Below are 22,905 nucleotides of genomic sequence, written 5' to 3' on the forward strand. Positions count from 1 at the left end.
GGCCTGGCTCGTCACGTTTGATTGATTGATTGAAAACTTTATTAACAGATTGCAGAATGGGTACAATACAGTACGGCTCAATACACACAATTGTTAAGGGGATGCAGACCAGAGAAAGACTTTTGTCTTGTTTACATCAGGGTCCCCCATTTTCAATTCATCAGGACATTTATGACATACATGACATACAGATATACAGTACGTTACTGCATAACACATGGGCTCAGCCAGGTTATATATGATGCCAAGTCTACATAGTTTCGGTTGTTTATAACTTTATAGCACAATAACATCTGATTTAATGTGATGGAAGAAGTGAAATAATCATTGAGTAAATATTTAATTTACCACAGCCGCATAAGATGCTGGAAAATCTTGAAAATGCACCTTGAAAATGCTTGAAAAGTGCTTGCATTTTGCCTTGGAAAAGGTGTACAAACCCTGATTATAGTGTCAGTACCTTGTTTCACCACCTGGCAGTGTCAGTACCTTGTTTCACCACCTGGCAGTGTCAGTACCTTGTTTCACCACCTGACAGTGTCAGTACCTTGTTTCACCACCTGGCAGTGTCAGTACCTTGTTTCACCACCATGGACGTGTTGGTACCTTGTTTCACCACCTGACAGTGTCAGTACCTTGTTTCACCACCTGGCAGTGTCAGTACCTTGTTTCACCACCTGGCAGTGTCAGTACCTTGTTTCACCACCTGGCAGTGTCAGTACCTTGTTTCACCACCTGGCAGTGTCAGTACCTTGTTTCACCACCTGGCAGTGTCAGTACCTTGTTTCACCACCCTGACAGTGTCAGTACCTTGTTTCACCACCATGGACGTGTTGGTACCTTGCTTAATCTACACAAAACCATGTTTGAAATAAGAGTTGAAATTGCATTCAGTTTATTTGATCATATGGTTGATATAGTCTACTACTTGAATGATGGTGCCATTCCACGATATCGAATAGAACTGATATATAAAATGGAAACGTTGCACACTCCTCTGCGCGCTGTGACCAACATTAAGTGGCCAACGTCACAGCAAGTGGAGCGGAGTGTCCTTTTCATCGGTTTAAATCTGCAGTTGGCAAATTAGCAAGAGTGAGTTTACCTGCCCAGCAGAAATAGAGCTAAGCTCTGCATCACTTTTCAAGCCCGTGCACGACACGTGCAACAAAGGTTTTCCACAGACTCCCAGAGGCACCAGCAGCTTAACGTGCAACGGCCCAGCCCCGGGCCCTCTTGAGGACGATTTGTCCACCGACGCCACTTTGGCGACCTCTTGCAGCTCGGGTTTTAATACAATATATAGATAGAATTAAAGCCATATTTGTTGTCTGTCGATTGCCGTTTCAGGCGACAAAATCCGTTCAGCGGTTCTCGAGTTACATGCCGATATGTGAGGCGTGCGCCAACGTCTTTAGCAGACTTTACATTTTTTCGAATACCACTCCTGACGCTCTAGCTCCGTCAATCATTTCCCATCTAGACAATTACTGGACAGGTTTGTAACCAATGAGTGTGTCTTTCCAATGATACCCCACGTGGGGATGAGCAAATCCGGGATCTAGGTGAAAAGTCACGAGCTAAAACAGGAAGTGAAAACCGTGCAAAAATAAATCACTCATTTCTGAACGGATTCTTATGAAATTTGGACATGTTTATACAAGACTTCAGGCTATGGACCCAGGGTGTTTTCCAGCTCATGGCCGGTTAGCCTTCGGGAGAGGTGTTAGTTGAACAATGCCTATTCTAACTGCCTATTCTAACCTATTTAACTGCCATTCATTGTGCTAAGCTAGGCTAACATGCAGCCAGATAGCTTTCTACTGAACACACAGAGAGGAAACTGGTATCTATCTTCTTGTCTCTCTCTGGAGAAGACTGTAAGCTAATTTCCCCAAATGTTTGCGTGTTCCTTTAAAGCTTCTGGTGCCTCTGGGAGTCTGTGGGAAACCCTTGTTGAGTCTGCATGAACTTGAAAAGTGATGCAGAGCTTAGCTTTATTTCTGCTGGGCAGGTAAACTCACTCTTTCTAATTGCTCTGAAGTTGCCCACTGCAGCTTTAATTCCCATTTAGTCAGCATCTCGCTGAGCTGTGTGTTTGACCAAAATCATTTTCCAATAGTCTACTGTTCTTAACACTTTGAGTGCCAACGACGAGAAACTTGTTATTTAATCGTTATTGCTTTTATTAGTGATATCCATTCATTTTTCATCAATCCAGCCTCACGTTATCATTGGGACTGGCTCTGACCTCAAAGGGCAAATACCGCCCCCTATCGTCTCCCGGATGGTAATGCACCCATTGGATTGGACTTAATGAAATTACAGAGGCTACTCAGCCACTCTGGCATGTAAAATTATTGGGAGCCATATGAGCATATTAGAGTATTATATCAGGGCTATACAGTGTGAGCATTTCACTCGCATTTGCCTAAAAATAGATTTGTGCGAACCGGAAAAATCATTTAGGAGCACAGTGTGCGAGTAATAGTCTTGCGTAGTGGGCGTGTCAACAACTGCACAATTGTCATTTCATAAGACACGGAGCAGCGTGGATCAGCTCTGTAACAACTCATCTCGAGTCACGCTGCTTCTATGTGCAACGAAAACTCCGCGAGCAGCAGTTCCAATTGTCTAACATGCTTTGCATCCTCGCCAGTTATACCCACGTCGTGCTAAAAAACAATAACTACTGTAATGTTATCTGCTAACTGAGTACTCCAACTAAGCTAACCTGCTAACGCTAACTACTGCTAACGCTAATCACTGGGGACGCTCAGAGGCATAGTGAGGGAAGGAGGGGCTGAGAATCTGTCTCTCTCCGTCTATCTCTCTGTGTGTGTGTCTCGCTCTCTCTCTCCCTCTCTCCATCTCTCTCCTGAACCCATTTCATTCAAAAGGAAGATATTGATGGACAGTAGCTATAGTATATAGCTCAGTAGCTGTAACAGAATAATTGTATTAATTACTATTGATTAACTATTATTCAATAGCGTTTAAATTATAATGAATTAAATAATTGTATAAAGAATTGTCCATGTTCTGTCATCTAATAATATATTCCATTACCTTTCCTATCTGTATCAAATGTTGGTATATACAACATACAAAAGCAGCTTGACAACCGATATCCTTTGTGTCTAGTAGGCATGGACCAATGTGTGATTTTGGTGATGTGCTATTGCACAGATGTTGACCCTTAGTATGCACACGCACGCACAGTATGCATGTAATAAATAGTTTGTTAATAAACTCTGTTACTTGAAAAATGTTCACTGTGCTCCTAATTTCTTTTTAATTTAGGAGCACATGTGCTCCCTGGGGAAAAGGTTAGCGTAGAGCCCTGTATATAGTAATATAATTACACATGGTGATATACTAAAAAGTTATTTCAAATTTTTGGCCACCTCGGCTGGTAAGCCAAAAAGTTAATTTTGTTCCCTGCATATACTATCGATAATCTAGTGTTTATTTGAAAAAGATTCATAAATCAGCCGGAAAATGACAACGTGTTGTGTGTATTACACTAAAGAGCTATTCCTGCGGAATCTTTTTCTTTTTCTAGAAATTTTCAAAAACCCCAGTTTTTCAAAACGGTATAAAACGGAAATGTACTGATGAAAAAAACTATCCGTTTCGTACATGTTGACTGCAAGCAAGTCATTGATAAGCGACGGGCGTATTAGACACATAGCCATAATATAGAATATAGAAATAGCTCAGCGAAAATCATGAAATATCAGAAAATCTGTCCCAAAAGGCTGGCATTCAAGCGATAAATTGTGCGCCCCCCTGCTGACACTCAATGTGTTAAGACCGAATATTCGACCACCCCCCCACATTTTTTTTTATTTAATTAAAAATATATTGTTATTTTTTTATGGCTTATACTTTATTGAGTTTTCTTTTTTCTTTTTGCACACAGTACTTCAGGACAATACAAATTAATGATGACATCTTGTGAATCAACATGGGGCGGTCCTGAAGGACAACACACACACCTAGACCACTAACATCCAGACTACAATGACACCACCCCACATGGGGGGGAAGACAAACAACAACAAAAAATTCAAAATAAAATAAAATAAAAAATAACTAAACCCAAAAATAGAATGAAAAGTAATAACAAAGCAAAAAGAAACTACACAAAACAAAAAGAAATTCTACTACATTACACCAAAAATAAAGCTATATTAATACATAGAGCCAATCTTGTCGACATACATAGTGCATTTGTCAGGTATTCTTTCACCTAAGTTTCTTTCTCCTGCACCTGAGCCGTACCCTCTACTCTCACCGGTCCAGTGTGATCCAAAGTATCTGTACCTTCCCCACCTTTACGCCTCCGAAGCCTATTTGCTCACACTTGTATAGATATAATCATGTGCATCGTCGCTGTCTTAGGGCATGCGTCCACCTAGCTCACATTTCCAGCTGAAAAACGCTGGCAGTGCGCCGGTAGGTGCTGGGGTGGAGCGCTTGCGGTGAGAGAAAAAAACGCAGCGCGAGCCTTTTGTAGCTATGGCAACGAGCTGTCAGTCACCAACCTACCTGATGACGAGAGAGAAAGAACTCTAGCGACAACTACATGACAGCCATCTTGTAATAACGTTTATCGTATTTTACTGCCGCGGTTTTGCACATATAGCATATTTTAATACACTTTATTGTATATTAATTATATATATAGTTATTGCCTGACACCACAGTTTGCCCTCTGCTTTTTATTAGCTTTTTATTAGTGTATTCGTGTAGTTATAAGTGTATTTGTGCCCTCATACTGTTCCTGTCTCTTGTGGGTAGACAGGCAGGCAGCTCCAGTGTCAGGTTACAAACAGAGTGGTAGATATGACTGGCTGTGATTGGTTGTCTGAAATGCGCTCAGCGCATCGCTCTGAAAAGTTCAGAAGTGTTCAACTTTAAACGCTGGGTGCGGCCGCACAAAAAAACTGAAAAGTGCTGAAAAAAGAAGCCGACTGCAGCGCATTTCCTATAGGCGGCAGCATACGCTCCCTCCCCATTGGGAACAATTGACAAAATACGCTTGCGCCCAGAAATATGCGGCAGGTGGATCCAAGCCCTTAGGCAAGTGTGCCCCCCCCTCCCGTTATAATGAGTGAAATTGCAGATATTTCCCCCATTTGCTAATATATTTTTCTCCTTTCTCTCCTAAACTAGGGCTGTCTTAAATACTTCGAAGCTTCGAAGCTTCGTTCGATGGGCATGGGATTCGAATATGAAAATAAAATTCGATTATTAAAAAAAAAAAAGATGAATTTCTTTTTAAATTATTTTTTTTTGCAAAATCAACTCTGCCTCTCTTTGTTAACTACAACAAGCAATGCTGTTTGTTATTTAAGATTAGGTCGGACTCGGCACTGACAGATTTGTGTTCATTGTGCTGCTTTTATAAAGCCTCAAATGACGGCTTACAATATTTCATGAAAGCAAAGTGTTTAGTTTGTCTAAGATTTAAAAAGGTTTAAACTTTACAGCACTGACAAAGTTGAACAAAGTTAATACATTTTTTTTAATTTTACATTTTATTTCGAAGCTTCGAATTAAAATCGAATCTCGGCCCCGAAGCTTCGAATTCCAAAAAATAAATCGAAGGTCAGCCCTATCCTAAACTAAAAGAAATATTCTCATAGGCAGCTACCCTACCCAGTTCTCCACTCCACTCTCGAAATGACGGGCCTTCTGGTGCCTTCCAGCCTCTCATTATCCGTTTACCTATCATAATACTAGTCTGTATCCAATCAGCTAGGGGCTATGCGATATGGCTAAGACTGCAGGGATCCCCCAGGATATATAAACCAGAGCAGAACTCATACTCCGTCCCTGTGACCTCTGTGATGTAGTTTGTTTGTTTGTTTGTTTGTTTGTTTATTAACACAGTTAAACAGAAGTAAAAACAATACATAATAAGTTATAACGATTGTGAAGGAGAAGTTAGAAGCCTAGAGGCTTATCAAGAACGTCCCCCGTTTTATAAAATCAAACATACAAAAATACAAGAATATGCATATTATAAAATACCAGAATACATTAAAAGATTCGTGTTAATACAAACATACATACACACAGTACATACATGGATATACTGTGTACATAATAATATATAACAACCCACCCACCTGCCTATAAACCTACCCACCCACATAACCAAATGCATACCTACATGTATGACCTGTTATCTATCTACTACTTTTGGATGAGAATTTCTTTGTAGTTTGCTTTAAAAATAAGCAGAGATGGAGATTTCCTCAGCATAGGATCAGCTGCATTCCAAAGATTGGACCCTCTATACCTCACTGAGAACTGCCTAAGTGAAGTACCACAATAAGGTATATGCAGGTCCCTGGACTGACGTGTAGCATATGAATAGACATCTGAATTAAAAGAAAAAAAACTATTAAAACCATTTGGTAGATTGTGATCATGAATGCATTTGTACACAAATATACATATCTGTAAAGAATTAACCTCAGACACAGTCAGAATGTTTAGTTTCTTGAAAAGAGGAGCAGATGGTTCAAATCGATCTGAGAGGGTTGCCAGTCTAACAAATCTTTTTTGAAGTAAAATAATTTTTTGAAGATTAGATGAATGAGTGCTAGCCCAAATTATGTTACAATAAGATATGTAAGGAAAGATAAGACTATAATACAGGATTAAAAAACAACTTCTATTTATCAATGAACACACCTTCCTAATTATACCTACTGTCATGTATGTTACTCCAGAAGTCTCTGATTTTCAGACATGACCAGAGTGCATGGACTAGGTCCCCCTCCCCTGTCTGGCATTTCCAGCAATCTGGGTTCTCTTTCAGGCCCAGTCTATACATTTTAGAGGGGGTCCAATAAATGCGGTGGAAGATCTTGAATTGTATTAGTCTTGTTCTAATATCCCTGGACACATTATGCATACTTTTGACAATAAATTAAATAAGAATTTGTTCTTACTTGCTTGCCTGGGTAAATAAAGGTTAAATAAATGTAAAAATTTAAAAAGATTTAAACCGATACCGATCATTTCCGATATTACATTTTAATGCCAATATCGGACATCCCTAGCATTGCATTGGCCTATCAATCGGTTTTAATAAACAAACAGTAGCATGTGCATCTTTTAGATCAATTAGGCTATGAAAATTAGGCTGCCTCTAAATATAAAAAGGAATTAAATAAGTGGTTTTAATTTATATTAAAAAAAATATATATTCGACTCTGACATGAAAATCGAATGTAGCGACTGCTGGCATCGACTATTCGAAAATTTTAATATTCTAACTCATCCCTAGTTTATTATTCTATTAGCCTACTTTTCTTGTTGCCTCCTCAGATGAAGCGCCCGCTCCTCTTCCTCCTCTTCCTCCCACTGCGGTCCAGAGTGTGGATGACTTTGTGCCGGACGAGGGTTTTGACCGGAGCTTCCTGGAGGACAGTCTGCCCTCCAAGGCGGCCCAGCCAGCGCCCGCTCCTGCAGGGGACAGTGACAGGTAGGACCGGCCTATATGGAAGAAGTTAATATCACCATCATGTACTATTTATATATCTCCAATATCTTTTGGATATATATATTCAAACCTTTCATTCAAACCTTTATTTATTCTCAAAAAGACAATATTGAGGTCACCCTAATTTTCAATGTCTGCAAGACTTTACTTTACAGACATTTCAACGCACACATTTCTACAATATAACAATAATAAATATGAATAACTTATCTATATAGTGCTTTTCACACATGGACCGCAGTCCAGAGTGCCCCACAGCAATTCGTATAAAATGAACATAAAATCAGCACACAATGAATTTACAGAATAAAAAAACAATGCATAAATTGCAGACCAGGGCTCGAAATTGCGACCGAAATTGTATCTGTGCGAACTCAAAATATAATTGGGAGCATTCGTGCGAGTGCAAATAATTGTTCTGGTGCGACCTGAAAATCGTTGTAGTCATATTGTAGTCTTTTAGTCTTATTAACTAAAAGATTTTAACCAAATAAAAAGCAGCAGCACTATTGCATAACTGAGTCATGTTTGCTATGTATTTCTTTCTTTAGGGGAGTAGGACTTTTGTTTCACAGTTTTAGCATGATGATTTATAGATGGCTAGGTTAAACACAGGTATTAGTTTAAGAGGGGGATTTGATTTGATTGAAGTTTATTTCAAATATGCAACACAACAAACAAACATCAAGTACAGATATAGCCTTAAGCCGTTCAAATAATAAATGTATAATTTTTTTTTTAAATAATAATAATCTAAAAGAACCGATAAGAGTATCGATAAAGTACCGCACCGTTAAGCAGTATCGATAAGAGTAGTAGTATCGATAAAATCCTAACGATACCCATCCCTAACTGTTATAGTTGTTTTTTTTATCAATAAAAAAAAATATTACATTATATATTGTTTGGTGCTCCTTACATTTTGGTGGGTGCTCCTAAATTTTTGAAGTTGGGAGCACCAGTGCTACCAAGTGAACATTTAAATTTCGTGCCCTGCAGACACAAGCATAGGTATAAAAGACAATAAAAGTAGTGCAATGTAAACATGCAGACTTAAGAATGGGTATTAAATAAGTACAATGTTGCTCGAAGGCATGTGAACCCCCCCGGAACAGTCCCCCAAACACATCCCCCACCACATCCCCATCCAAGACACACCCCCCGATAAAGCACGTCCTGACCGAAGGAATTCTTATTTCATGTCTGCTTACGTATGCAAAACCACTTGATAAATAATCCAATTGATGCTAATCGTCTTGAACTGCGCAGTAATGTAAAGTGTGACATTAAACTAAAACTTGCATTGAAACGCAATTGAGACATTTTAAATATCACGATTCCAGTTTTATTGACTACAAAATGGAATTAGTAAAGTTTGAGCACCGTGTCGTCTGGACCAATTACATAATCCAACATATGTGTAAAGAAACAACATATTCCAGTTAACGGTATATTTTTTTAATGATTCGTTACGGCGTAGTCAATACTTCCATGCGTATAAATTGAGGAAGTTGAGAACACACAGGGACTTCTGCCGCGCGCTGCAACACACAGAGGAGCTTGGCGCGGCGTAGCGGCAGGCGTGGATAAGGGGGCGTGCTAGCGCGGGGTCACGTGGGCGTCGTGGCCAATCAGAGGAACCCGGAAACCGAACTGCGTTGTATTTGGCACAGACGCGACCAGGAGTGACGTATACAGCGAACGGGTCTATAGGAGCGGGCCGTCGTCATCGTGCTCCTGTCCCACCTACTGACGAGGGAATTAAAGTGAATGTTCCGTCATGAGTGAAATAAAACGGCTGTTCTTCCATTTTGAATTGATTTTGAACTGTGCACCTGCTCCCAGTGACGGCGAGGACAGGGGCAACCCCATGGTGGCAGGCTACGAGGATGAGCTGGACCTGGACGACACAGAGCTGCCCCTGCCCCAGCCCCACGCCCTGCCTCCCAGTCAAGACCACGCCCTGTCCAGTGATGAGGGAGAGCCCCCTGCTGGCACACAGGACCAAGACCTGAACAGTGAACCTGAGCTCCAAGAGTACGTCTCTCGCCAGCCCTGCACTGGGCCCACCTTCATCATCCCAGGCTAAAATCAATTGTCAATTGCTATAGATAACATTCAGCCATTAGATGTCGCACTAGAGCACCAGCGTATCATTCATCCAATCGGGGGCATTCCACGTGGGGAAATGGGAAGTAGGGACGGGAGACATGCACGCATCATGTAAACAAACATTCATTCATTAACTCAATCAGCGCCAGAGGGTGAGCATGAGTATAGTTTTAGAGTAATCCTGTGTAATCCCAGAAAACGACGCTTTGCAGCAATACGTGCATTTCACTAAAAACGTGCCGTTTCTCGCCTGTATACGCTATTATTTCGAAATCAACGCTATATTATCGGTATTATGTTTCATCATGAATGCATGAAGGGGGGGGGGGGGGGGTCGTTTTTCTATGCTTTGATCGTCACCAACGGAATACGTTACACACACACGCTCGGATCGCAGTGAAGGAATTCTTGGATCAACGCAAGATTGATACCATATAGCCCTTACCTTGACTAGGATGTACTATTCCTGGGGCGCCCCAGTGGCGAACCACATAACGCGCTGAGTCGCGGCACGGCCGACCCGGGTTCAATTCCCGGACCCATCGTTATTTGCCCCACTCTGTCTCCCGTTCCTCCTCTCTCTCTCTCTCTACTGGACTGCCCAGTAGCAAAAAGCGATAAATGCTAAAAAATAAATCTTAAAAAAAAAGAATATTCCAATTATCAGATCGCCATTCCAAGTATTGATGTCGATCGTGTTGCCAACATAATCCACCAAAGAACATGAACCGGGAGTGCTTGATTCTCCTCAATCCATGCGTTATAAACGCTTGTCCTGCCCGACAAGGAAAACTCTGTCCGGACACTTTAGATCACCGGACAGCCCAAGATGGAGAGTTTCAAAGGATGTGCAATACCGGCCGCAAGGCGGCAGGCGGCGGTATTGGACGTTTGCGATCTCAGACTCATTCCCAATGATAACACAGGCTCCCTCGATGGATTATGAATGGGAATATCGAATAAAAGAAATAATGATAGACAACCCGACTATTCTCGGGTTTGGCGCGAGTTAACCCGACTTTATTCGTGAGTGGCGTCCAATGAGTTAATCAATAATTTTTTTCCACAGCCTTCTAAAAGCTCTGCATATGTATTCTTTTATTTTTTTATTTTTAAATATATATTTTTTTAGGGCATTCCATCTTCGGGGGACAACTTTATTATTTATTATACATTTTAACTATTTACAGTGCAAAATTAAATAAAAAGTGTAGTAAAATAAGAAAAATAGTGACATTTCATTGCCCTCTCGGAGGGGGGGAACTCAGACTAGACATTGACAAACAAATTACAACTAAGGAGGACAATGAAGGACAACAACGAATACACATGACCAGGGAAAGGGGGTGGGTGGGGGGTAAGTAAAGTAGGGGGTGAGGAGGGGGGGCAGAGAGGGGAGTAAGTAAAGTAGGGGGTGAGGAGGGGGATTGAGAGAAGGGTGGTTGTGTGGAGTGGATGGCTCACAGGTCAATATCATGTGATTAGGAGCCTAGATTATCCACAAGCAATTCCCAGATGCTATTAAATTGTGAGACTTCGATGTGATCCACGGTTGAGATTGTTTCCTGTGATATGTAATTTGAGAGAAGGCCCAACCATTGCCCCAGTATTCACGTTTTGTCTTGTCTTCCAGTTTAAGAGGATCGTTTTCTTGGCGACAGCTAGGGAAACGAGCAGGGGTTTGGTGTTCTGGACTAATAAATGGATAGCAGTAGTATCCCCGAGTAGGCAGAGGGAGGGGGAGAGAGGAATGCTGCAGCTCATGACCCGGGATAGTGTATTGATGAAGTCTTGAACAGGTGGGCAGAGCCAGGTAGCATGGAAATAGTTGTCTGGGGTGTTGAGGGTGCAATGGGAGCATACCTCTGTGCTTGTAAATCCCATTTGAAACATCCTGTGCTGTGTGATATGTACTCTGTGTAACACCTTATATTGGATTAATTGAAGGTTCGTGTTGTTAGTCATTGTGAATGTGTTGGTGCAAATTTGTTCCCAGGATACGGCATTGGGAGAGAAAGCCAAGTCCTGTTCCCATTTTGTGAAGGGGAGATGGAATGTAGTGTCTGCGCTTGCCAGTATTTTGTATATTTTTGAAAATATTTTCTTTTCTTTTGTGATGTTATTTTATTCATTGCTAATATAATTGGAGGTGGGTTCAAGATAATTTTGTGTAGTGTTAATTTTAGATTTCAAAATGGTTTTCAGCTGTAGAAATTGGAAGTGTTGGTCTGTCTCAATGCCGTATCCTTCAGTCAAATCTTTGGAAGTAATTAGGCTGTTGTCTGTGAAGATGTGGTGAAGATGAGTAATGCCTTTTTGTTTCCAAGCTGGGAAGTATATGGGTGATTTGCAGAGTTGAAAGTCAGGGTTGTGCCAGATTGGGGTGTATTTACAGGGGGTTAGTGTGTTACCAGTGATTTTGTTGGCTTTCCACCAGGCTGTCGGAGTTGTGGAAATGACTATTCCTAAAACAACAGTGATGTTTTATGCTTGTGCTAAGGAATGGCAGATCTTGTGGTGAGATTTCCATGCACACGTCCTTCTCAATGTCTTCCCAAGGGTTATATTGTTGGGTAGGGTGAATCCATTTGTAGATGTATATTAATTGGTTGGCCAGATAGTAGTTGAGAAAGTTAGGTGCTTCAAGTCCTCCTTGGTTTTTGTTTTTTTGAAGGGTGGTTAAATAGATTCTTGCTTTTTTATTCTTCCAGTAAAACTTAGTAATGATGGAGTCCAGGGAGCTGAACCAGTTGGTGATAGGCTGGGTTGGGATCATAGTGAATAGATCATTTATTTTTGGGAGAATTTACTTTTTGACGGTTGCTATTCTACCCATTAATGAGAGTGGTACGCTTAGCCATCTTTGTGTGTCGTCTTCTATTGTTTTTAACAGTGGGATGAAATTGAGTTGAAATAACAGCCTGGGTGAAATGTTGACTCCTAGATATCTGATATTCCCTGAGCGGAAGGGGAAGGATGGGCTCTGAGCTGCAGGACTCCGATCACCCCCCCCCCCCCCCCCCCCCCCCCAATGGCAAGATTATTGACTTTGACCAATTTATAGCATAGTTATATTTTTAGAGAAGGAGTCTATGAGTTTGGTAGTTGCTTGTAGTGAATTGGTTGGTTCCTGTAGGTATAACAACACATCGTCTGCATAGAGGCTGATCTTATGGTGAGTATTGTGTGTAATGATTCCTTTGATATCATAATTCTGTCTGATTGCTGCTGCGAGAGGTTAAATAAAAATGGCAAAAAGAGAGGGGGAGAGTGGACATCCCTGCCTGGTTCCCCTGTGAAGTGTGAAGCTTTGTGATTTTAGTCCGTTAGTAGTAACAGTGGTGACGTGTATAGTGTTTTAATCCAGAACTCTCCAAAACCAAATTCTTGTTGAATTAAGGTGGATATGACTGTTTCCAGTCTGGTGGTTAGCGCTTTACTTATTATTTTAATATCTGTGTTGATCAGTGAGATGGGGCTATAGCTAGAGGGTAGGGTTGCATATGTATTGTGTTTAAAACATTATTACTCTATATAAAATGTTATCTATAGCACCTTTAACAATCAAAATTGGTTGACTTCTTGTGTTAATAATTTCGATGTTCTAAAGTTCCATATTACTTTATTACAGGCCCGCTTTCGATCTAAAACTAGAGGTGTTGTCTGAAGCGCCTGAGCCCAGGGCTCTGAGCGAGCAGCTCCTCATAGCGGAGCCCATCTCCCTCAGCCTCGTCCCACCAGAGCCCGTCTCCCTCAGCAGAGCCCCAGCAGGACCAGAGCCCGTCTCCCTCAGCAGAGCCCCAGCAGAGCCCGTATCTCTCAGCCTCGTCCCAGCAGAGCCCGTCTCTCTCAGCCTCGCCCCAGCAGGACCAGAGCCCGTCTCCCTCAGCCTCGCCCCAGCAGAGCCCGTCTCCCTCAGCCTCGCCCCAGCAGGACCAGAGCCCGTCTCCCTCAGCCTCGCCCCAGCAGAGCCCGTCTCCCTCAGCCTCGCCCCAGCAGGACCAGAGCCCGTCTCCCTCAGCCTCGCCCCAGCAGGACCAGAGCCCGTCTCCCTCAGCCTCGCCCCAGCAGAGCCTGTCTCCCTCAGCCTCGCCCCAGCAGAGCCTGTCTCCCTCAGCCTCGCCCCAGCAGGACCAGAGCAGCAGCCGGTCAGACACCAGGGGAAGAGGAAAGGAGGGCCTCCCCAGGCAGAGGACTCTGACTCGGACACAGAGGCCCCCGCCTCCCGCCAGCTGCTCTCCTTCATCATGGATGATCCCGACTTTGAGTCAGAGGCCTCGGATACACCCAAAGTAGCTACGGTAAAGATACACCCAAAGTAGCTACGGTAAAGACGCACCCAAAGTAGCTACGGTAAAGACGCACCCAAAGTAGCTACGGTAAAGCAAACCGTACCACCTCAGTGTAGAGATAGGATTCACTCGTTTTCGAATCTTTGATCCGTTCTATTCTTTGACGTTCCTGTCATCCATATATTAATATATTAGGTGATTTTGATATATTGAAATATTCAAGCCTTCTCTCTAGCAATAACTAGAACATGGTGTGTGTGAAAATGGGAAATGCCCAATCAGAGCTTCTACCCATCACAAAAGGTGTTCCACAGGGATCAATCCTGGGCCCTGTCTTATTTACCATTTATATTAATAATATTGTCTCATCTCTGAGCACCTGTCAAAGCCACCTTTACGCGGATGACACAGTTCTCTATTGTACTGCTGATTCTGTGCAACTGGCCACTAAATATTTACAACTCTCCTTTGACACCCTGCAAGATGCACTTATTAGTCTAAAAAGTTCATGTTGTTTTCCAAAGCCAAAAATATTGTTTATAGTGACTAATGGAATATCTCTCTCTCTCTCCCTCCCACCCTCCACCCACCCAGGATACGTTCCCAGTCAGGGACGAGCTGCCGTCTGACCTGTCCGATGACGACGACGTCCCCCCAGCCAGGGTCCCGGAGCTTCTCAAACCCACGGTCATCTCCTTCAGACACAAGAGCGACGCCGACCTGTTTGGCCTCGGCCTCCTCCGGGAGGAGCCTGCTGTCGCCAAGGAGAGCAGCGAGGAGCAGGAGGGTGAGTCGCGCCTCTCGGTCTCCCCGTCGCTGAGCCTTTATCTCCGGCCCTGATTCACTGGATGTTTAAGAAGCCTGTAGGTTATTGTTTATTACAAACTGGAGGTTTCTTTGGTCCATTCAAAAGGCATTTGCGCTAGTATTCTGGTTTTAGAAATATTTGAAGCGGAAAATGTTAGCATTTGCTAGCGTCATGCTAAGCATGCTAGTGGAAGTCATGCTAAGCATGCTAGTGGAAGTCATGCTAAGCATGGCTAGTGGAAGTCACGCTAAACATGCTAGTGGAAGTCATGCTAAACATGCTAGTGGAAGTCATGCTAAGCATGCTAGTGGAAGTCATGCTAAACATGCTAGTGGAAGTCATGCTAAGCATGCTAGTGGAAGTCACGCTAAACATGCTAGTGGAAGTCATGCTAAGCATGGCTAGTGGAAGTCACGCTAAGCATGCTAGTGGAAGTCATGCTAAGCATGCTAGTGGAAGTCATGCTAAGCATGCTAGTGGAAGTCATGCTAAGCAATGTTAGTGGAAGTCATGCTAAGGATGCTAGTGGAAGTCATGCTAAGGATGCTAGTGGAAGTCATGCTAAGAATACCAAGAACATGCAAACGGACCTTGTAGACGTGGAGCAATCTTCCTTTTACTTACAGTAGGTATGTATTTTTAGGTGGATTTTCAGAAAATAGGGCTAGGGCTTAACAGGGAGTTGGTGAATGTGAGGCATACGTTGTAAAGCGCTTTGGATAAAAGATATAAATGCAGTTAATTTACCATTTACTCAGTTCACAATCAGTAATGCCCGTATACCTACGCCATGTTCACAGGAAGAATGAGAGTTGGTGACTTTTGGATCATCTGATTGAACAGTTCTTTTATTATGGTAATTTTAGTAATCGTACATCGGTCCTTTCCAGGAACAAAGAACATTATATGCAATTCTATGTGTCTTGTCCTTTTTTCCAGAAAAAGACGGCAAGCACTCTTCAAAAGATAAGAAGAAAAAGAAGAAGAAAAACAAAGAGGTACATTTGTGAATGAGGAGGCATAAATAGATGAGGTATAGAATAGAAGTACTTTATTAATCCAGAGGGAAATTCTGCACCACAGATCGCTCACAATAAACATTTAGGTAGTCACAGTCAAATATATACAGATACAAAGATATACAGATATAAATAGATGAGGTATAAATAGATGAGTTATAAATAGACTGGGCATAAATGGATGAGATATAATAATAGATGAGTCATAAATAGATGTGGCATAAATAGGCAAGGCATAAATAGATTAGTTATAAATAGATTGGGTATAAATGGATGAGGTATAAATATATTTGCACATTGACACAATTTTCACAATTTTGGCTCTGTACACCATAGAGCTGACCCCTATTAGTCGACTAATCGGTTGAAAGGAGCCGTAGTCTAACCAACCTCTTAGTCGAATAGTACCAAAAAAAAAAAAAATTATAATATAATATTTTTTTTATCATTCTTTCCAAAAGAAAAGAGGCCTAGAAGCGTGGCTAACGCTAATGGCACGCATACCAGAGTCTAACTGCCTAAGAAAACAGGCACAGAGGCACTGAAAGAGGATTTCACCCATCTAATGAACACACTAGACTAGACAAATATCAAGATGTATCCAACAGTGGACCAATTGCATGCTTTTGCAGAGGACAAGAAGCCTTCAGTCGACTCCTTCAGACATTAAGCACCCCCCACAGCACAAATGGAATGACTAAAAAAAAATGTTTTAATAATAAATTCATTTTTTTTTTATATTATATATATATATATATTTTTTTTTTGTCGACCAATAGTCGACTAACGGCAAATTTTGGCAAATCATAGTCGACCATCCAAATCCTTAGTCGGGGACAGCCCTAGTACACCACCACAATGGACTTGAAATGAAACAATCAAGATGTGCTTTAAGTGCAGACTTTCAGCTTTACAGTGTAGGAATAACAACAGTTTGTGCTTTGGGCAGATGGGCCCCCCTTTTTAAGGGACCAAATGTAATTGCACAAACTAACTAATCAATCAAATTGTCACTTTTTAATACTTGGTTGCAAATCCGTTGCAGTCAACAACTGAAGTGTGGAGCCCATATAGGTTTGCACTGTGAAGCGCCGTCCAATGAGTTCTGAAGCATCTGGCTGAATACGAGCAGATATTAATTGCCCAAAACATTTCAGAATTCATCCTGCTGCTTTTGTCAGCAGTCGCATAATCAATCAATACAAGGGAACCAGTTCCATTGGCAGCCATACATGCCCACGGCATAACACCACCACCACCACCACCACACTTCACCGATGAGGTGGTGTGCTTTGGATCATGAGCAGTTGCTTTCCTTCTCCATACTCGTCTCTCATCTGTCCAACCGCAGTTTTCCTTGGTCCTTCCGGGTCTTTTGGCGTTGCTGAGCTCACCAGTGCGTTCCTTCTTTTTTTAAGAATGTACCAAACAGCTGATTTGGCCACACATAATGTTTCTGCTGTCTCTCTGATGGTGGCTTGCTTCACTGTGACAGCTCTTTGGACCTCATAATATTGAGTGTTGACGGCAACCGATTCCAAGTGCAAATATCACACTTGAAATTTACTTTAGACCTTTTTTATCGGCTCCTTGTAAATTACATGATGAGGGAATAACGCATGGAATGGCCATGGAACGGCTGACCAGCCAATAGACCTATCTCAAACCCTGCCCTCTTTTCTTGATCATTGTCCGAGGTAAGCGACAGTTGTGATTGGAGGATCAAGAACAGAGGGCAGGGTTTGAGATAGGTCCATTGTTGCCAATTATTTATGATCCCCTAAAAATCGGGAGGCACATAAAGACTTCCGACACCCTTCACCTGATTTATTTGTAAATACGCTCAAATTAAAGCTGAAAGTCTGAACTTAACACTTTGGCTGCCATGAAACGTCTTTAGACGTCATTGCCGGCCATGCTCAAGTTGCCGGAGGACGCTGTACAGCGTCCTTATATCAATATTTCAAAAATCTGCGATCGGATTCATATGTCCCCTCCGCTGGCCTGAGATCCACCAGCAGGACCCACTGAGCTCTCTGGCGGTTCAGGAGCGCCATCTGGTGGCCGATCGGCGCAATCGCTTAACAGGATGTGCCATAGAGGTTGTGCTAGACGTCTGTAGTACTTCCGGGCGCTCGCTATAGGTCCCGGGACTCTGGCTCGTCACGCTACACAGTGTTCGATTGCCAATAACTCGATAAACAACATGATTTGGACGTATATACCATTATACAAGCTGGAGATGGACCGGGTAAATTTACATCCCATAATGATAAGATTTCTACTCTACGATGATCGCCCAACGGCGCGCGGAGACTGGGGTGAGTTTCAGCGTGTAACGTTACCGTCTTCGATACTAACTGCTATTATCAACATTTGACCCACATTAGATGATTGGTATAACGCTGCCCACGGAATTATAAACGCCCCCTAGCCCATCCGGTCAACATCAGATGACGTGTAGTAACTTCTAGAAGTACGTCTAGTTGGAATTTTTTATATCGCGCTGATTGCCATAAAACTGTATTGCATCATCAATATAATGCATTTGGGGCTATAGATCACGTTCTGGAGAAAGCTGCAGAAAGAGATGAAAACATACTTAATAATAATACATCTATTTTATATAGCGCTTTTCCAGGTGCTCAAAGACGCTTTACATGGGCAGGAGAGACAAACTATGGCAAAACAAAAAAACAGAACAAAAATAATACATGACAAAAATAAAATAACACCGACAGAATTAGAGGTCAAAAGCAAGATTGAAAAGGTGAGTTTTGAGGGCTGATTTAAAAGATGTCAGGGTGTTTGCATCACGGATATGGCTGGGGAGGGCATTCCAGAGGGAGGGGGCAGCAGCAGCGAAGGCCCTGTCGCCCCAGGTCCGGAGCCTGGTCGTGGGAGGTGTTAGGAGGTTGGCATCTGCAGACCTAAGGCGACGGGTGGGCGTGTGACGGTGGAGGAGGTCGGACAGGTAGGGAGGGGCAAGGTTGTTGAGGGCTTTGAATGTGATGAGTAGTATTTTAAAATGTATCCTGTATTTGATTGGAAGCCAGTGGAGGTCGTGGAGGACAGGGGTGAGGTGATCAGAGCGACGGGTGGAGGTGAGCATGCGGGCAGCAGAGTTTTGGACATATTGGAGTTTATTGAGGATAGTGTTTGGTGAGCCGTAGAGGATGCTGTTGCAGTAATCTAGTCGTGATGATATGAATGCATGAACCAGTGTTTCAGCAGCGGAGAGTGATAGGGAGGGGCGGAGACGAGCAATGTTCCGGAGGTGGTAGAAGGCCGATTTGGTTATGTGGTTCACATGGCGGAGGAAAGAAAGGGTGGGGTCCAGGATGATGCCAAGGTTACGGACGTGAGTGGAGGGGGTGACAATGGTACCATCAATATTTAGGGTGAAATCCTGGGTGTGGCTGGTGAGGGATTTTGGACCGATAATGATTATTTCTGATTTATTGCAGTTTAGTTTAAGAAAGTTATTTTGCATCCATGTTTTGATGTCTGTGAGGCAGGTGCTGAGGGTGGAGAGAGTGGCTGGAGTGATAGTCTTGGTGGAGAGGTAGAGCTGAGTGTCGTCTGCATAGCAGTGAAAACGCAGGCCATGTTGGCGGAGAATCAGACCAAGTGGAAGGATGTAGAGGATGAAGAGCAGGGGACCAAGTACTGAGCCTTGGGGGACACCATGAGTGATGGGGGCAGTGGGGGATTTGCAGTTGTTGATAGAGATGAATTGGTGCCTGTGTGAGAGGTATGATTGGAGCAAGGTGAGGGGGATTCCGGAGATGCCAACGGAGGACTGGAGACGAGTGATGAGGATGGGGTGACTGATGGTGTCAAAAGCAGCGCTGAGGTCTAGTGAGGATGGAGAGGGAACCAGAGTCGGCAGAGAGGAGTATGTCGTTGGTGACCTTTAGAAGAGCAGTTTCGGTGCTGTGTTTGGTGCGGAATCCGGATTGAAATGTATCATAAAGGTTATTGTTGTCGAGGTAGGATTTTAATTGGGAGGCAATGGCTCGCTCAATTATTTTTGAGAGGAAGGGGAGGTTGGAAATGGGGCGGAAATTATCAAGGGTTTCAGGGTTGAGACCGGGTTTTTTTAGTAAGGGGGTGACGGAAGCAATTTTGAGGGCGGGGGGAAATAGGCCAGTGGTCAGAGAGGTGTTTACGATGGAGGTGATTAGGGGAGAAAGGGCAGGGAGACAAGCCTTGACTAGGATGGAGGGGATAGGGTCCAGGATGCAGGTAGAAGTTTTCATTGTAGAGAGAATGGAGGATAGGTCCGATGCAGTGATTTCAGTGAAGGATGTAAAAGGTGGGTTGGGCGGTGGAGAGGGGGTTGAATCCGGAGGGGAGATAGTGTTGGCGGAGGCAATTGTTAGTTGGGTGTGGATTTTGTCAATTTTTGTTTGGAGATATACTTATACATTAGACCATACTTTACTATGAATATGTGAATGAAAAAGTTTAACGTTGCTACACAATGAACAATACATATAGGACTTTGAATGGGCCCTAATAATGGCAATGTAGCAATAGAATTTAAAAAGTTATAGCCATGCAAAGAAGGGGTACTTCTCCATAGACAAATAGAGCCGGCAACCTATGGTATATCATGAATTTAACCCAAGGCAACCAAAGTGTTAAAGCACATATTGATTGTTTAATTTCAAATCCATTGTTGTGATGTACAGAGCCAAAATGATGAAACTTGTGTCGATGTCCAAATATTTACGCACCCGACTGTATAAATAGATGAGGTATAAATAGATGCATAAATATAAGCCTGTGTCTGTGCTATAAACGGGAAAGCCAACGCAGTTCAATAATTCTTAAAATGTGTTCTCAGGAGGATGAAAAGACCAAGAAGAAGCATAAACAGAAGAAGAAGGAGAAAGACGAGACGGGAACGGGGGATGAGAAAGAGAAGAAGAAGAAGAAACCGCGCTCCAAGAAGACGGAGGTGGACGAGCTGGAGGACTTCTTGGGCAGAGGGTCGTCGAAGACAGAGGGCGGGGACTACGAGGAACTCTAGAACGTACTCGAACGTCTTTCTCATTTGGCAACTTGAACCCAGGAAACTGCGAGACCCGAGGGGTCGTTCCGAAACCCCTCTGTTCCCCCCCCCCCGAACCCAAGACTTGTTCCTGTGTGCGCGAGTAGCAGCATCTGCAAAGCCATACACTAGGTTACCGACGAGCCTGTGTGATGCTTTTTAACCCATCTCCCCATCTGCACTACTACTGTCACTTTCACGCTGGCCAATATGAAAATAGCAAGACGACCGACATCTACCCTAGTAACGACAATTTAATAATTACTAGTAGAGACCATAGAGGATTTGTCTATTTTTATTTTTAATTTTTTTGGTTGTTGTTTTTGCTTTTACTCTCTTAAGTGGACTACTCCAAATAAACTACTGTGTGTGTATAGGGCATTCATTTTGTCTGAATGTCTTGTGTGATCATTGAGAGCATGCTCCCAAGTGTCCATAGCCACTTCCTAGTTGAGCTTTAGGTGTTTGAATTGTGTCCTTGTTTTTCCCTCCAACTCAGTGATGTGACTGTTACTGGCAGATATACAGCTTTTATCTGGCTCCTGTTCGTAAAAGGTAGAATCAAACCTCTGGTGTTGCACTTTGTTTACATGTTTTGTTCTGATCTGATGTGTGGGGTGGAGTGGAGGTGAGGATGGAGGTGAGGGGTCACTATCGTGGGCCACGCCCCAGGCTCCACCCAGAGAGGTCGGGAGTCACTCCACAGCATAGTACGGGGGTCCTCAAACTTTTATACCACAACCCCATTTTATTTAGGATTTGTTTCGGCGACCCCACACCAACATTTTATTAATCGTGTAATGTTGTGCGACCGCTGTCGCCTACCCACGACCCCACTTTGGGTCGCGACCCGTAGTTTGAGAACCGCTGGCATAATAAGTTGCTAAACTCCAATTAATCCACACATCAGATCGAGACAAAAAATTTAAACAAAATGCAATACCCAGTCGAGCTCTAGAGGTCACAGTTATCGGATGAAATACGGAGTACTTTAGAGTGGGTCGACTGGAATACTGTGGCCATCGAAGGGCTAACGAAAACACCACTTTGTAGCAAACCGAGATAAGATGAGGTGGATCTTTATTAATTCCCGCGGGGGGGGATATTCTGGCGTTGTGGATTTTCTTAGGCACACATCGCTTCTTCAGTCCCACCTCATCTCATCGGCTTAATGTTGCATAGTTTCAGTAAATGTTTCAGCATATGCCTTAAAGGAGGTTATTATAAAATTAAGGGAATAATGTGCAGCTTAGCCTCACGAACCATCTCAAGTGTTCTTCTGTAAATCACCTGAGTGAGTACTGTAGCTTCAGGACGGTTCATCCGCTGGGTGAAATGTCGTCAACGCTCCAAAGTAATAAGACTGCCATAATATGACACCGCATCAGTCCATCTGTTTTTGTTTTTCATTTGACGTTATTAAAGCACCCTCCTATTATGAAAGAGCTAAGTGAATGATGTTGATGTGTTCTGTAAGTGCAACTTTTTTTTTATCAAAGTGATCCATGTTCCCTTATCCATTTGTTGTTCTCGGCTCCCTTTTTGATTGTTTGAAAAGTGTATGGCTCTCTGGACTGTTTGAAAATGTAGGGCTCTATAAGACTGCTGAAATTGTCTATCGTTATCAAAAAAAAGACTGAGCAATCGGTCAAGACTAACATCTCATCGAGCCCAGCCCTCGGCGTTGCTACCAGCTTGGCTGGTCGTTCATACTAATACAATTGGCAGTGTTAGGGGGTGGGAAGCTGGTGGGTGGGAATCTGGCGTTGTGGACAGCAGATATACTGAGGTCAGGTCTCGGCGTTTGCTCAGCGGGGGCAGGACTTGGTGGAGATAGCGTGCCCTCCCACGCGTTACACTTCACCAATGAGAGCCCTCGCTGCCAAGTGAAAAGACGTCACTGGCAGTCGCCGCACGTGTCGGAGGAAACGTGCGATCGGCTTCGGGACGCCCTTGTACCGACCAGTAGGAGGACATGCGTACAACAACCAGGTAGGGGAGGGGGGGAATTGGCACAACGACTAAATTGGGACGGGGAGAAAAACAGAAATTGGAGAAAGAGAAGGTAAAAAAAAAAGACTAACATCTCA

At 43.1% G+C, this 22,905-nt stretch overlaps 1 protein-coding gene across 2 annotated transcripts in view; it reads left to right on the forward strand.

Annotated features, from left to right (window-relative positions):
• Positions 1–21,205, forward strand: part of LOC311241921 (rab-like protein 6) — a 44,719-nt gene extending 23,514 nt beyond the window's left edge. For both annotated transcript variants that reach the window (XM_084330872.1, XM_084330873.1), the window contains 6 exons: positions 7,351–7,507; positions 9,371–9,562; positions 13,269–13,938; positions 14,524–14,716; positions 15,677–15,735; positions 20,609–21,205. In XM_084330872.1, the coding sequence (XP_084186998.1) occupies positions 7,351–7,507; positions 9,371–9,562; positions 13,269–13,938; positions 14,524–14,716; positions 15,677–15,735; positions 20,609–20,794 (1,457 nt within the window). In that variant the 3' untranslated portion in view covers positions 20,795–21,205. The remainder of the gene's footprint in view (positions 1–7,350; positions 7,508–9,370; positions 9,563–13,268; positions 13,939–14,523; positions 14,717–15,676; positions 15,736–20,608) is intronic.
• Positions 21,206–22,905: the final 1,700 nt, after the last annotated feature.

Source organism: Notolepis coatsorum (genome assembly GCF_963971535.1).
Source record: "Notolepis coatsorum genome assembly, chromosome: 1".
Taxonomy (NCBI): domain Eukaryota; kingdom Metazoa; phylum Chordata; class Actinopteri; order Aulopiformes; family Paralepididae; genus Notolepis; species Notolepis coatsorum.